The following is a 16817-nucleotide window of genomic DNA, read 5'->3' on the forward strand; positions in this document are numbered from 1 at the left end:
GAGTGCCAAACATAGTATATAAACATAGACTTAAAAAGGACCTAGCCTTTGAGTTGACTAGCCTTATATCAGAATATAAATTCTGATAACTTTTACTGGATGTGGGCAACACAACTTGTCCCAAGTTCTTCAGTCTGGAAACAAGTCAGACATTTCTACTTGAAACAAAAGAGTAAGTGTCAACATTTGAAGGTTGACTCACTCAAGTGACATATCTCTCCACAGTGTGATGTGATGCTTGGAAAAACAACCTTGTGGGTCACACTTATTCTCTATAACCAAAAAACTCCACAGATGCTCAAGTAGGGCATGGTGTCTCTAGGGATAGGCAGCTCCAAAACCTTAGCATTTTTCTGTTTGAAGCAGTGATAAATGGTACATTCAGAGCTCAAAGTCACCTGATATCAGTAGCTCTCTGATGGGGCAGGCCCTTCATCCAGCTGTCTGAAATGCCTCCATGCTGTTACTGTCATTGCTCAGTCGTGTCCGACTCTTCACGACCCCACGGACTGCAACGTGCCAGCCTCCTCTATCCTCCACTGTCTCCCGGAGTTTGCTCAAATTCATGCGCATTGAGTCAGTGATGTTATCTAACCAGCTCATTCTCTGTCGCCCCCTTCTCCTCCTGCTTTCAATCTTTCCCATCATCAGGGTCTTTTCCAATGAGTCAGCTCTTAGCATCAGGCAGTGAAAGTATTGGAGCTTCAGCTTCAGCCTCAGTCCTTCCAATTAACATTCAGTGTTGATTTCCTTTGCTGCTGCTGCTAAGTCGCTTCAGTCGTGTCCGACTCTGTGCGACCCCATAGATGGCAGCCCACCAGGCTCCCCCATCCCTGGGATTCTCCAGGCAAGAATACTGGAGTGGGTTGCCATTTCCTTCTCCAATGTGTGAAAGTGAAAAGTGAAAATGAAGTCGCTCAGTCATGTCTGACTCTTCACGACCCCATGGACTGCAGCCTGCCAGGCTCCTCCATCTATGGGATTTTCCAGGCAAGTGTACTGGAGTGGGGTGCCATTGCCTACTCCATGATTTCCTTTAGGACTGACTTATTTGATCTCCTTGCAGTCCAAAGAACTCTCAAGAGTCTTCTCCAGCACCTCAGTTTGAAAGCATCAATTCTTCAGCACTCAGCCTTCTTTATGGTCCAACTCTCATATCCATGCATGACTGCTGGGAAATCCTTAGTTTTGACTTTACAGAACTTTGTCAGCGAATTGATGTCTCTGCTTTTTAATATGCTGTCTGGGTTTATCATAACTTTCCTTCCAAGGAACAGTGTTTGTTTTTGTTTTTTTTTAAAAATTTCGTGGCTACAGTCACCATCCAAAGTGATTTTGTAGCCCAATAAAGTAAAATCTATCATTGCTTCCACTTTTTCCCCATCTATTTGCCATGAAGTTATGGGACCAGATGCCCATAAAGCTGGTCTTACTCTACATGGTAGGTGAATAGGCATGGCTAGGGTGTAGGTTATAACTGTGAAAGTTCCTGAATCCAAGACCTAAAGGGTCTTACATTCGGAGTAGAGTTTTTTAGAAGCTAAGAATTTAATGAGCATGGAGCCAAGTATGTGGGAACAAAGTCTTGAGATCAAAGGCTAACAGAGATGAGCAACTTTTCTTAAGTTGCCCAAGACATTAAAATCTCTGGTAACAAAATTTATCCTTGGCTGTGGTCTGCAGTGGTCTGCCCATCTTCCCTCACCACCCCACTCTCCCCATTCCTCATCCCACTCCGTCACCCAGACATGACACTGAGAGTTGGTAGAATCAAACTGTGGAGAGAGAGAGGAGAAGACTGGAGAGAGGAGAGAACTCCTCAGAAAGACACAGCAAGTCCACTTTGAAGTGATCGCTTTAAGGAAGGCTTCACTTGACTGGACCTCTTTCTGGTTGTGTGGTGTTAGAGCTGAGAACTACTATGGTTGTCAAGGAAATAGTACTTTTGCAAAGGGGCACTTGGAACAGCACAATGAGAAAGCAGGAGGCACTGTGGTATGCAGGGCATGACTCACTGTCCCGCCGGCACGTCTAGACATTTTAGTGGCATCTTTAAGTTTCCTGAGTCATGATGTTCTATGTTTTTCTAAATTGCATGAAACCTCTAGGGCATGAATTAGGTCTTATTTCTCTGGCATCTCAGCATATTGCCTGGCACAAAGTAGGCAATACATTTCTCAAATGAATAGTTGAACATCACAGGCCCCTCGGAACAGTAACAGTGGGGAAACCTGACATTGATATGAGGAGGTTTTATAGTGGAAAAAAAGTCTTCCTTCAAGCGCATTATTTTATCTGATCCTTTTAACAGACCTTAGGAGTGAGAACTGTTTTCCCACAGCTTCCCACAGTGAAAGCTCCTGATAACCCTCTTCCTCGAAACCTTCCCTCACATCACTTTAACTAACTTGAATCACCTCCCAGGGAACTGGGCATATGTGGGTGGAAACATTTTTCTCTTCCCACTTGGAAGGCTGTTCTGTAGCACTGAGCCTGACACTGAGAATTGAGCATCTATCCTCTCCAAGCTTACAAGCTTTTAGGGATTCAGGAATAGCACCCTGTGCAAGGAAAAAAAGTAAATCATCCAAGCAACTCCCACGTAAGTGCGGGATTTATTTGTTTGGTGGCGACCAAGGCGCCGCTCCCATTTCAGTCTCTGCAGTTTCTCATGAGATATTATAGCATCACTGAAGTCTGGTAAGAAAGCAAATTCCTGATAGAAGCAGACATGGCATCACTCACGAGTCCCCACTGGGACTGGATACAGATGTAAATGTTGTTACACGTATTTATTTATGTGTGAGAATATTCATTCTTAGTCCATTCATCTGCAAACCACAAACACGTGTCACTGAGGAAGCCACAACCTTTCAGAGACTGTTTGAATAATTCCCCAGTCTCCACACAGCTCCAGCGGCTGCTTGCCATGCACCAGGCTGTTCCCCATCAGCACGCTGAGGCTGTCCAGGCGTAGACCGTGTCCCAGGGACCGACAGGTTTGAATTGAGCATGTGTTTCCTTCCCTGAATGTTTCTTTTCCAGATTCATGACCTTTCATCACTTTCACTGCATAATATGTTTTGACCAAAAAAAAAAGTCCTTCCTCAGAATCAGCGTAGATAACCCATTAGTTTTCCTTCAGCCTTGAGTTTCTATAATGAATTTCTACTATTGAGTTTCTATATGCATCTCAGATATTGCATTCTATTCTCCACTATCTGGTCTCCCTCTCCATTATGCTGAAGTCATAAACCAGAGTTGTTTTTTAAAAAAATTAATTCCTAGATAGTTCTGGCTAATAGCTACAACAAAATCAGCTCATCTGAATATTCTCCTCTTTCTACCCCAAAGCACTCCATCAAAGCTTATCTTTAACTACTACTCTCATTGTCCAGATTTTAATACAAGATGGAAAATGTTTGCATTCCCGTTCCCCGTGAAACCATGACAGGGACAAGGATGACCACATAGGCATCTCCATGTGGCATCTGCGCCCCCTCCCCCAACCCCTGCTCAGATGCCTACTACAGCACTGCTCCCAGAAGCCTGATGGGAAGGGAAGCTTCTACAATGCTTCCTCTGAGCAGGTTGGAAGCTGTTATTATAGAGAGGGAGACACCACATTTTGAGAAAATAAGACTGGATGTTACATTTTTAGCAGCTTGCATTGAGTTTAGATGCTTCTGGGCCTTAGCTCAACCATCGCCTGTCACTGCACGAAGCACAAAGCACTCATTTTAGGGGTCGATGGCCCCTTTGAGCTTCAGCAAAATCAATCGTATCTGTCATCAGTTGGGGTAATATGGCTGTCGTAATCATTGTCCCATATTTCTAGTTTAGAAATGTATTTGCTGCCTGCATGTCAGTGTTTCCTCCCTTTCTATGCTCCAACTTCAAGAGCAGAAATTTCAGAGATGTGGCTGCTTGTATAGTAAGTAATGGGTAACCTAAGACCAGGTCCTATGTGCTGCTTAGAACAAAGTAAACGTTGCAATTCCAGACCCAATTTGTGGCTCTATACTTTCTTGTCCACTCTCCTTTATGGTATTCTAGAAATAATCATTCATTCCTCTATTCATTAATTCGCTTAATCAGACTGAATATAAATGGATATAAGTACAGTTCATGGACTTTGATTCAGTTCCTAATGATGATGATAATTTTTATTTATTTTATTTATTAATCTACCCTGTTAGCTCATTTACTTCTGATGCACAGAAATCATGATCTATGACCCAGTTGAGAGAATCAGGGTGCAGAAGTTGTGACTTGTTCAAAGTTCTGAACTCAATTCCAACAGGTCTATCTGCCTCCAGATCCCACATGCTTTGCACAGTACTGAGTCTTCTGAATCTCGATGAGAAAATAAGACCCGGACAGGTGGAGTATTAGGTGACAATACAGTGGGCATCTCATAGTGAGAACAGAGAAGAAAGTGGTTATTTTAGCTGGAGGTGGAGTTGTCCCCACCAATTGCAGGATTAGGGCAACCATGACACAGTGTGGCCAGTGAAAACTAACATGAGTCAAAACAAATGTGTTTGCTGACCAGCCCTGGGCTTGGAATGGTGAGCTGGAAATTCATTTCCAAGAGAGCAATTTGGAAAATACTTAGGGACTTTCCTATTCTAATTTAAAACCACAGATATCTCTAGAACTATGTTCCCCCTGTTGTGATACATATTTGAACACTTTGATATACGGTGCTCCAAAATACCACAAGAGGACAGACATGATCATATTGCATTCTTTCTCCTATCTTGGGAATTCAGGGCATCTCTGCAGAGGAGGGCACTTTGGTGACTCCAGAGTCATTTAGTCCCACTTGAACCCTTTCCCCAGCTCTTTGCAGAAGCCAGTTGACTCTGAGGTTGCTTTCCTTTATATAACTGCAGTTGGGTTTTACTTTTCTCATTTTTGCAAAAATAATTCGAATAGGTCCTGATATAACACCTATCGGGGATGCCAGGCCACTGGCAAATTAGTCTCACCTAAAATTTTTTGTAGCTTACCTGGCAAAGCATTTATTAAGCAAGAGGGTTGATCACAAGCAGATTCTGTTTATTTAAGCACTTCTCAGTGATTTGCCTGTCAGAAAGGGGTGTCCTTTTTTTTGACTGGATGTAGAATGTAGGCCAATCTCAACATATCCCAAGGCTATAAATGTTGAATTTCTCCACATCCACAGCTGAACTAGATTATAAAAGTGTATATGTTTGTCATATACACATGACCCCTCAAGGAGCTCACTGTACTGATTACCACTGTGAAACAAGATGCTATACGGTATTCTGTTTTTTAATCAAAAGCTAAATATGTGGTGTTGACAAGTAATAGGACTTTAGAATGTTGTTGTTTAGACGCTAAGTTGTGTTAGACTCTTGCGAACCCATGAACTATAGTCTGGGAGGCTCCTCTGTCTATGGGATTTCTCAGATAAGAATACTGGAGTGGGTTGCCATTTCCTTCTCCAGGGGATCTTCCTGACCAAGGGGTTGAATCCATGTCTCCTGCATTGCAGGCAGATTTTTTACCACTGAGCCACCTGGAAGGCCCAGAACATTAAAATATGATATTTTAAACAAGGTGTTAATTGGGAAGCAGAAAAGTGACGTGTTAGTTGCTCAGTCACGTCTGACTCTGCGAACCCATGGACTATATAGCCCACCAAGCTCCTCTGTCCATGGTATTCTCCAGGCAAGAATATTGGAGTGGGTTTCCATTTCCTTCTTCAGGGGATCTTCTTGACCCTGGGATCGAATCTGGGTCTTCTGCATTGGAGGCAGACTCTTTACCATCTGAGCCACCAGGGAATTCTGGGAGGCATGAAAATAGAAGTAAGACAGAATTAGAGGTTTGACTGGCCAGAAGCCTCCCTAAAATGTTGTTTGAGGAGGATGGGCTGAGCACTAAGGAATGGGATGGGAAACACTGTTTACTCTTGTTTTGAAAAAAGCTGAGGTATGGCTTCCTCAGGTACCCCCTTCTGGTTTGTTGACTTGTAGATGCTGGGTTTTCTTCCAGTTTTTAGGGTAGGACATCTGCAGTGTGTGCTTCTCTGGCATCCCACAAAGTGGGATAAGGTTGAGGACGTGATACGAACTGATGCTGGGCCATAGGGCATGGCCCCATTTGTTCTTGTGCACACCAGTGAAATACACCGCCTAATAGTGGAGCCTCTAGCCCCAAAGAATCCAGTTGTCCTATTTGCTGACAGGTCAAACATGTAACAAATAGATGCTGGTGCTACAAGGTCTGACCTTGTGTTCAAGCCTCAGTAATCAATAATAAACGGCTTCCTGAATGGCTCAGTGGTAAGAATCTGCCTGCAATACAGGACATGAGGGTGCAATCCCTGGGTTGGGAATATACTCTGGAGAAGGAAATGACAACTCATTCCAGTATTCTTGTCTGGGAAATCCCACGGACAGAACCTGGTGGGCTACAGTCTATGGGGTTGCAAAAGAGTCAGACATGACTTAGCAACTAAACAAAACAAATCAATAATAAAGGTGAAGTTTGATAAAATCTATATGAGTCACTTTCTGTAGAGAAAGAGTCAAAACCTTTTCCTTTAACTGCTAAAAATTGCACAAGTTCTCAAGCAAACCTCCAACAATATGTAAACTGTCCTCTTTAAATTCTATCCCTACTCTCCTTAATAAAATGAATGTGATGACATATATGTGAGTGAGCTCTGTGACATGTCCTGTTCTCACAGAAAAGGAGAAAGCCATCTGTCAGCTGGGGCTCAGTTTGTGGTAACGTACTAGACAGCAATCATTTACTGATTCTAGCTGAATCCATTGATAATTTCAGAGCTTTAATAATCTTAGATGAGAAAATCCTGTATCTGTTTTAAAAATCCTCTCCATTTGCATGGGCCTTCTTCAATTCATAACCAAGACATTATTTAATTTCTTTCCATCTCCTTCAGACTTATCTAATACAAGAAATCGTACAAGTGGTTCTATGTTATCAAGTTCTCACTTAGTTTTGAAACAACCTTCTGGTCCTGTCCCCTTGCCTACAGTTCAGTTCAGTCACTCAGTCATGTCCAACTCTTGGCAACCCCGTGGACTGCAGCATGCCAGGCTCCTTGTCCATCACCAACTCCCGGAGCTTGCTCAAACTCATGTCCATTGAGTCAGTGATGCCATACTCTTGCCTACAGATGACATTAAAAGTAGTTTAAAGTGAGAAATTATGCTCCAGTAGCCCTACTCATCCAAAAGTGATAGGGGAAACACACACACAGAGGGACAATTAGCTCTTTGTAAAGGGATATATAAGGATCCTGATAGAAGAGCTTCAGTAGTAGACTCCTTTCAGTAAACTGCATAAAAATGTCCATATAATCAAAGCTATGGTTTCTCCAGCAGTCATATATGGATTGTCAGAGTTGGTCCATAAAGAAAACTGAGCACTGAACAATTGATAATTTTGAATTGTGGTCCTGGGTAAGACTCTTGAGAGTCCCTTGGACTGCAAGGAGATCAACCAATCAATATGAAAGGAAACCAACCCTGAATAGTCATTGGAAGGACTGATGCTGAGGACGAAGCCCCAATCCTTTGGCCACCTAATGTGAAAGGCTAAGTAATTGGAAAAGACCCTGATGCTGGGAAAGATTGAAGGCAAAGGAGGCAGCAGAGGATGAGATGGTTAGATAGCATCACTGACTCAATGGACATGAGTTTGAGCAAACTTGAGGAGAGAGTGGAGGATAGGGAAGCCAGGCATGCTGGAGTCCATGGGATCACAAAGAGTGAGACACAACTTAGCGACTGAACAACAGCAATGTTACTGACAGAATTTTCTTTTCTTGCAAGGGAAGGGCTGTTTGATTGTTTTAATTGGTCTGGAAATGTATGGCAGTGCTCAGTATGAAGTGTACTATGCCATAAAACTGCCTGCAGTGACCTGGTAATTCACAAGGAATCTGGAACTACACTGAACTCCTCCCCTTCTGCCCTCAGGAAGCCCATCACCATAGTTTATGAAACCCTGATCTTGTGCTTCCTTGTAGTTTCTTTTAATTTCCTGACAAGTCCCTATGCCCTTGCCCCAGTGTCTTGTTCTGAATGTTTAAATTCTATTTTTTCCTTCTGAGGAGTTATTACTAGGGCTTTCGCTTATTGGAATATTTTGTGTGTGCATGACATCCTCAGAAACTAAATGGAGGCATATTTATCTTGTTCTAAAATTCAGAATCCTGGACTGTATTGAAACAGCAGTTCCCTCTGTGAATGGTGTTTGGAAGGTTTATTGATTGGGGTTCTTTCTTCTTCTGTATTTTTACTTTCATAAAGTAGAAGTAATTTTTACCAATACCCAAACTCTTGCCTTACCCTCTTAATCGAAGATTTTGTAAAATAATCTACACTTGACTGCATGATTTTATGACAAAGACAAAACAATAAGAAAATCCCCAATATCAAGTAAAAACAAAAAACTGGCTGGGACCAAGATGGAAATACACAAATAAGCATGTATGACACCTTCTTGAGGGTATTCTGGAAATTTACTAAACAGCAGTCCTCCACAGAGAAACCCCACAGACAAACTATCAGCTGAACAGGAGACTTTTGGTCTGGTCACTACCAAAAATGAAGCCATAGGAACTGCTAGTTGAAAAAAGCAATGGATAACTTTTGTCCCCCTTTGAAGCTTAAAATGTCATTTTTTAAAAATGCAAGCCTCTTTTCCCCATTTCATGCCAAATATATTTAACTATCCAAATAATCTGAAAGCAGATCAGTAAAAACTTAAAAAAATAACGGTCTAGCATAATGATTTCCAATAGTTTTGGGAACTGGATTTAGCTTAATGCAGTGTTGCCTTGGGGCTCTCCTGGTGGCTCAGATGGTAAAGAATCTGCCTATAAAGACACAATCCCTGGGTCAGAAAGACACCCTGGAGATGGGAATGGCAACCCGCTCAAGTATCCTTGCCTGGAGAACTCCATGGACAGAGGAGCCTGGTGGGCTAGTCCCTGGGGTCACAGAGAGTCAGACACGACTGAGTGAGTACCATACACTATTGCCTTAGGTAGATTTCTGCCTCAGCACATCTTAAAATGTTTGGCAATTAACTTTTATATATTGTATCTAAAGAGTGCTCTAAAAATTCTGGAAAATATTTTGTGCTCCCTGATGTAAGAAAAAATGCCTCCTACTCCATCTCTTTTAATTCTAACTTGCATTATCAACAAATCCCTCCTTTTTTGGGTAAACTTGAATCTAGCACTTGTTTGAATCCCCAGGGATCACAAACCAACAGAATCCAAATGAGAACATATTAGGGCCATTTATGAGTCATTTAATGTTTTCATTAGGAAGAGAAAGCCCTTGTTCTGAGTCTCCTTGGAAGCACAAAATAGGGTTCAGAGTTAGCCTGTTTCCTTCCATAAATATTAAGCAGAAACACATGTAACTCCCTCTAGATAGGGCTTGGTATTCTGATAGAGCATAATTATGTCTTGAGAAGAGAATCAGAGAACAAGAACAAGTGCATAATGTGGGAAAACAAATGGTTATGAACATAGAGAGTGAAGTATTAAGTTCTGGTTAACTCAAGTTATCTTGTGCTAACTTGTTGCATCGAAGCTTGAGAACCTTCTAAGAGACCTTCCAGTTTATAAATCAGGCTTTTTAAGATTTCATGACAATCCTTGCAGTATTAAGTCTACATAGAGGGAGATCTTTTTATCATCAACATACAATGACCTGTGACCCCAAATCAGATTAAATTATTGACATTATTTGTTTCCCAAGCAGTTTGGGGGTGCAGATAAAGACTTTGGGGAACCCATATCATACCAAAAGGACTATTTTGATCCTGAAGATCCCCAACGGTGAAGCATTATAAGAGCCAGGGAATTCTAGGTTTATTCCAGGGTGGACCACAATGAGCCTACCCAGGGAGAGGCCAGGGCTTGACTTAATCTTGAAGGAGAAAGAAGGAAATGTGAAGGAGGAAGAAGACACAAAATTTCTCCTAACAATTCAACTCCTACCACGTGTCATACTTATTTGTTTTAGCCCAAATGACAAAGCTATAAGGTAACCTTCATTCTTCTATAGACCAGGAAACTGAGATTAAATGACTTTCTCAAGTCTATTTATTTATTCAACAAATACTTACTATGTACCAGGAGCTGTTTTAGATGCCAAAGAAACAATGGCAGACTAGGTAAAAACTACTTTTATACAGCTTATATTTTAATGTTTTTCAAATAAAGTAAAAAAATGCATATCAAATTATCAGACAATACAAATATCATATAAATACATGCACACATATATATTTGAAACAAAGTTTTTATCTATATACACAATAACTGATCTTCTGTATGTACACAAGAACTTATCTTTAGTGTGTATAATGCAGTCTCTGATATTTTCTATTCAATCTCTTCCTTTTTAAAGCTCAGCTGGTCCTAACCAATTAAATAGATTTCATGATCTACTAGTAAGTCACAACTCACATTTTGAAAGCATGGTTCTGGTTGACTTGATTGGAATGAACTAATGCTGATATTAGTCAGTGTCTCCTCAAGGCCTGAGGAGCTCTCTATATCTTTTTTAGTGTCTAGTTTAGTGGCAAGAAGGAACATGAGACGTGAGAGAAAACTGTCCATCTTTTTGCAGCCTGGAATGGTTTAGCAGAGGTCATCCAGCTCTGGTATGGGTCTCCCATAATGTAAAACTGTATCTCTCTTCTATAGCATGTCTCCTGTTTGCCCCTAGCAGTAGTATTTTATCTTTTCCCTCTAACTTTTTGTTCTTTCCACATAGGCTGACAACAGAATATCCAGGCCACTATGGTGAGGAGATGGACATGATTTCCTACAATTATGATTATTATATGCGAGGGGCAACAACCACTTTCTCTGCAGTGGAAAGGTGAGCCTCCCCCATGGGCAAGGTTAGAGTGGTCAGGGACCAGCTCCCTGCAAGGGTCATATCTGCAGGATCTTTGATCTGGGGTTTTCCCTATTTTAGTTTTCTACTTGGTTTAGGTTCACTAAAAGATTGACAGGGCAATGGAAAACAATGGGAATTGAACCTACTTCGTGGAGCAGCTCACCCTTGGAGATGAGAATCGGTTCCAGGTTGCTCAGAGCAGGAAATGCTCAAGATGGTATTCCATGATGGTTTATGCTCTTCCCTTTACTCAGTTTCAAAAAGCATTTTTTTCCTACCAAACATGTTAGAGAGGGCCAAAATGATTAAGAGAGTGCCCACTGTCAAAATGAACCCTCTCCAATACCACTTCTTTATATGGTCCTCACTTTGAGTTGTGGGAAGGGAGAGAAAAGAGAAGGAGAGGGGACTGGAGAGGAGAAACACACAAAACTTACCAACTATATTTAGAAACAAAAAAGGAGAACTTAAGAGAAAAACAGTACTAATTTTTTTCAATCCCCTTTCTCTCACAATCAGTTCCCAATTTTATCACAAACACATCAAAACAAAATAATAAGAGGAAAATAAAAATTCTTCTCCCTGCTAATAAAGAAAGAGATATGAATAAATTCAGGTGTTAAAAGGTTGATTTGACCTACTTATAGTTAGGTGATCATCACTTTACACAGCAAATAAATTCCTGAAAAGTTACCAATAACTGTTTAGCAAATAGAACAAAAGTTAACTCACTAATTCATTAAATAATAGAATGACAAATTTGGGTGTGACATTTTTGTATATATTTATGTTTTTAAGTGCAATGATATCATACCTAATTGGAGTTAACTTATTTAATATGACCTTTAATTGAAAAAAATAATTAAACAAAAAAAACTAACATGAAAGACATCTGAAAAGATGCAATACAGGTTTCAGGCTCCATGAACAAAAACACTTACATTTATTCATAGGAAGCCCCCTCAATTCTCACACATTAATTGTTTGCATTTTGCATACCTTTTTATCTAGCTTAGTTATTATTTTCTAGAAGGGGCAAATTAACAAATAAACTACAGTGAGATATAACTTATACCAGTCAGAATTACCATCATCAAAAAGCCTACAAACAATAAATTCTGGAGAGGATGTGGAGTAAAGGGAAACTTCTTACACTGTTGGTGGGAATGTAAATTGATACAACCATTATGGAAGATGGTCTGGAGATTCTTTAAAAAGCTAGGAATAAAATCATCATATGACCCAGCAATCCCATGCCTAGGCATATACCCTGAGGAAACCAAAATTGAAAAAGACACATGTATTCCACTGTTCATAGCAGCACTATTTACAATAGCTAGAACATGGAAACAACCTAGATGTCCATCAACAGATGAATGAATAAAGAAGCTGTGGTATATACATACAAAGGAATAGCTCAGCCATAAAAAGGAACACATTTGAGTCAGTTCTAATGAGGTGGATGAACCTAGAGCCTATTATAGAGAGTGAAGTAAGAAAGAGAAAGATAAATATCATATACTAATGCATGCATATGGAATTTAGAAAAATGGTACTGATGAATTTATTTGCAGGGTAGCAGTGGAGAACCAGACATAGAGAATAGACTTATGGACACGAGGGCAGGAAAAGGAGGGAGAGGGTGAGATGTGTGGAGTGAGTAACATGGAAACTTACATCACCATATGTAAAATAGATAGCCAATGGGACTTTGCTGGATGACTCAGGAAACTCAAACAGGGGCTCTGTAACAATCTAGAGGGGTGGGATGGGGAGGGAGATGGGAGGGCTGTTCAAGAGGGAGGGGACATATGCACACCTATGGCTGATTCATGCTGATGTTCGACAGAAACAACAAACTTATGCAAAGCAATTATCCTTTGATTAAAAATAATCTTAAAAATGAATAGGGAAGATGTTACTTCTCACCAGTTAGAATAAAACAGCCGAATGATGTGGCACACACAAAACTAAATTTAAGAAGAAGAAAAGGAAAGACCTAAGAACTCAAAGACTGTGGACATTTATCAGCGGTGAATAGCCCTGAGGGGTAACACTAGACAACAATGTAGCAGGGTGCTCAGTGTTCCTAGTGATGTTTCCAAGTCACTGAGAAAATTAGTTTGGCATTTTCTGTTTAAGGAGGCAGAAAGGAATATAGTCAAGAGAGTACACCATCCAAAATTTCCTCAAAATAAATATATTTTGACAGTTAAAGTGTCCCGTGGCTATTGATTTGGACATTTTCAGTTACGTAGTTTAACCTAAAAATCTTGGAAAACTGGGCTATTATATCATGCATTTGTTTACAATTAATATACCCATGCAGTCATTGGGCAGGAGCTTTTCCTCCACAGGCAGATCATAGTGGTTTTCTCCTGGAATGGAGTTGTCCAGCTGGGGCACACATGACCTCTAGAGCCAGATAGCTCTTTGTTGCAGAAGCACTTCCTGTGCATTCCAGATGTTCAGCAGCATCTGGACCCCTCCACATTAGATGGCAATGGCAACCTCCCCTCCCCCAGAGTTGTGACAACAACAACAATAAAAAACCCTGAGGAGCAAAACTGCTGCTTCTTGAGAACCACCATCTAGGAGGGAAATCAGTGACTAAGGATGATTCGAGTAACTTGGTTCTTTTACAACCAAGTCTAAATTTTGCTTAGCATCAATTAAAGCCCTTTGAAAGAGTAGTGTGAATGCCTGGCTCAAGATCTTATGTAGTTATGTCTGTTGGCATAGAGATAAATCAGACTTGTCTACAGTAATGAAATTTATTTCATAAACTCGCATGCCACTGATTTCCTAACCTCCATCTAAAACAGGCCATGTCCTCTGTTAACAACTGCAGGAATAAATACTAATAAATAGTTGGTTACCCAGGCTCTTGAAAACTTTTTATACTTGGAGATCCTATGCCCTTTACTCTAAACAACCTGGAGCAGCAGACTCAAATTACAAAGCCTGCCTTACTGTGTGAGCAGCCTGTTCCATAGCTGTTGGCAAGAGTTACCTCCCAGAACTTGAGAGTGGTTAGTCCCACCTTCCAGATTTGCAGCTTGATGAAGATCTTATCAGTGTTGGTGTCTAAGAAAAATTGATCTGGGAAGAGGTCTTTCAGACTGAAGAGGAAGAAGAATATTCTAAGGTTAAATGACCCCACTGTGCTTGGGAAACATTTGCGTGGCTATATATGGAATGACTTTTTTGCCCTTCATCAAGACTTTGCAAAAGATGTGACAGCCGTGTTCTCAATGGGGTTATAGGTGTTAAGTTACAGAGTCACTGTGGTATCAGATAAAGAGCAAGATTTGAGTTCAACAAACTTGGAACTTGAAATTGTCACCTAATTATGTTAATAAAGTTCATGTTGCTCTGAGTCCACTTCTCCACCTAAACAATGACATATTGTGAGGATTAAATGAGAAAATATGTAAAGCATCTAGTGCAATGCTAGACATATTGGAGGACTCATCAAATAGTAGTTACAGTTATCAGTACTATTGCTGCTATCATTGTTAAACAATATCAAACCAGAAGAGTGCTATGCAGAGTAGGCTTTCAATATATTTTTCTTAAATAGGTGAACAAAGAACTTGGGCTAGTCCTTAGCAAAGAATGTTCCTTGAAATGCATCCACACTATATTTTTCAAAACTGAACAATTCTGTTTTCTCATACCTATGCCGGACCATCTAAACAAATATGCAATTTCTGTTATGCAAAAATAACAGGCACTTTCCTTTTCACATTAAGGCTTTTAGAGTTGTTTTCTCTTCACCCATTTCCCTGTAGTCGTGTTTTCTGAAGAAGGTACCGCACAGAGCCCAGCACATTGTGCGTTTTCAGAAAAAGAATGAGCAGATGGATGGCCTGTGTAAGAGATGATTCTTTACAATGAAATGAAAAAAATGTTAAATAAATGCTTTTATCCCTAGCTCTTAACCTGTATGTACAAGAAGGTGCTTTTGAGACTGAGCAGTGATGAGCTGATCCCTGGTGATAAACAAGACCTGAACACACTGGCAATGTAGTTAGTCCCCTCCAAGATCATCTTGAACTGAGTGAGGAGGTGTCCAGGAGTCCTGACCTCATAGACAATTACCAATAGGTTTTCTAGAGACTTCATAGAGATGTTTCCTAAGAGAAAAGTGAGATTAGGTGTCCCTTAAGTTCCTAAATTCTCCAAAGGTTGCTCATTGCTTTATTCTTCCTAAGGTGTCTTTTCTCACTGACATCAGCTCTCTGACTCTCTCCCTACAGGGATCGCCAGTGGAAATTCATAATGTGCCGGATGACTGACTATGACTGTGAATTTGCAAATGTTTAGATCTGCAACCTACCAACCTGGGTGAAGGGAAGAGGTCCGGGAGACCTGAGGACCCCGCAGATGTTAACATCGGCAGGGACTCCTAAGTGGTTTCTCTTGCTCTCTTTCTTCTGCTCAAGCTGGTTGGTAGCTGTAATGCCAGTTTTCTGGGCCTTCTGACTAGTATCACACTTATAATACAATCCGTATTTTCTCACTTTCAGCATGTTCCATAGAAACCCTTTTGTATGAGTGACAATGGCTCTGTTGCACACCACATATTCTATGTGCACACGCACAGCCTGAAAACAAGCTAGTTTCTTGAGCACTTGTCTCAGCCTTGCTGTTGCTTTTACTACCCAGGGAGCTGCCTGGTGCTGAGCAGCACCTGTGAGGAGGTTCAGTGGTGGAATGAAGGGGCAGAAATTGAAGAAGGGGGCCAGGAATGCTCTCTGGAGCTCTGTCTGATTGAAGGAAACCTAGGATCTTCACAGAGAACAGATCTGCCTTAGGGCGACCCGCTTCCACCCTCCCGCTCCACTTAAGCCATGCTTGCCTAGAAGTTCAAGTGCAGAGCTCTGTGCTCCAGGAGGGAGGAGACTTGGAGGTGAAATGGGGAGGTGAAATTGTTTGGGCCTGAAAGACTGAGGATTGGAAGAATTTCCTAAACTGGAAGAAGATTGTTAGCATGCCTAGTAATGAAAATGAGCACAGGAACCAGAGAAACCTGTGAGAATCAGTCTCTAGTAAGACAAAAACAAGGAGGATGAGAGAGGTCAGAGAATGAGACTCAAGTTAGGAACCTGGAGAGAAACTGAAAAAGGAGTTTGACTTGCCAGCACCTGGAAAAACTGGTGTATGCCCTGTAGCTGTGTGAGCTACTGACAAACTCACATCAATTGGTTTCTGTTTTCTGGATGGGAAAGTCTGCCCTGGGGGAATCTACTTCTCTTCTACGTGTAGTTTAGGGGTGTCTTTTGCAGAGGTGGCACTGTCTTTCCTCCTCCTGTGATGTCCCCATGCCCAGCCCTTTGTACCCTCTTCATCATAAAAAGAATAAAAATATTAATGTTTACCATGTTGCAAATGTTAAGGGTCATTTTTCGCTCTCTGTGCTAAGCCACATCAATCATGTTTGACTCATTGCAATCCTGTGGATTGTAGCCCTCCTCTGTCCATGGGATTCTCCAGGCAAGAATACTGGAATGGGTTGCCATTTCCTTCTCCATTTTGCTCTCTACTCCTCCCCTTTCTGATTATTCGGAAAATATAGCTTCTCATTGCGATTTGTGCCAAGCACCATGCAGGGCACCAGGAATCCAATAATGATAATGACAGAGTATGAGAAATCCAATAAATAAAACATAAAGTGCTAAATGCTTTCATTAAGGGTTGGATAAAGGGTGAATCACATTTCTTTGCCTTTGAATCTAGACTGATTTGTCCTCAGCATCCTACAGACCTCCTCATGCCAATGTGTCACATGACTTTTGACCACAGGGAGCCTCTACTTTCTTTATCCACACAGTTTGCCTTTTCTTTTCAGATCTGTGCTGTGCTTCCCTTCTCTTCTCTCTC

The 16817-nt window shown here is 41.1% G+C and overlaps 1 protein-coding gene across 1 annotated transcript in view; it reads left to right on the forward strand.

The window, feature by feature from the left end:
* DPT (dermatopontin) overlaps positions 1 to 16314 on the forward strand; it is a 34052-nt gene extending 17738 nt beyond the window's left edge. The window contains exons 3-4 of the mRNA XM_020874169.2: positions 10803 to 10910; positions 15194 to 16314. Of these exons, the coding sequence (XP_020729828.1) occupies positions 10803 to 10910; positions 15194 to 15260 (175 nt within the window). The 3' untranslated portion in view covers positions 15261 to 16314. The remainder of the gene's footprint in view (positions 1 to 10802; positions 10911 to 15193) is intronic.
* Positions 16315 to 16817: the final 503 nt, after the last annotated feature.

This window comes from Odocoileus virginianus, chromosome 11, assembly GCF_023699985.2.
Source record: "Odocoileus virginianus isolate 20LAN1187 ecotype Illinois chromosome 11, Ovbor_1.2, whole genome shotgun sequence".
Taxonomy (NCBI): domain Eukaryota; kingdom Metazoa; phylum Chordata; class Mammalia; order Artiodactyla; family Cervidae; genus Odocoileus; species Odocoileus virginianus.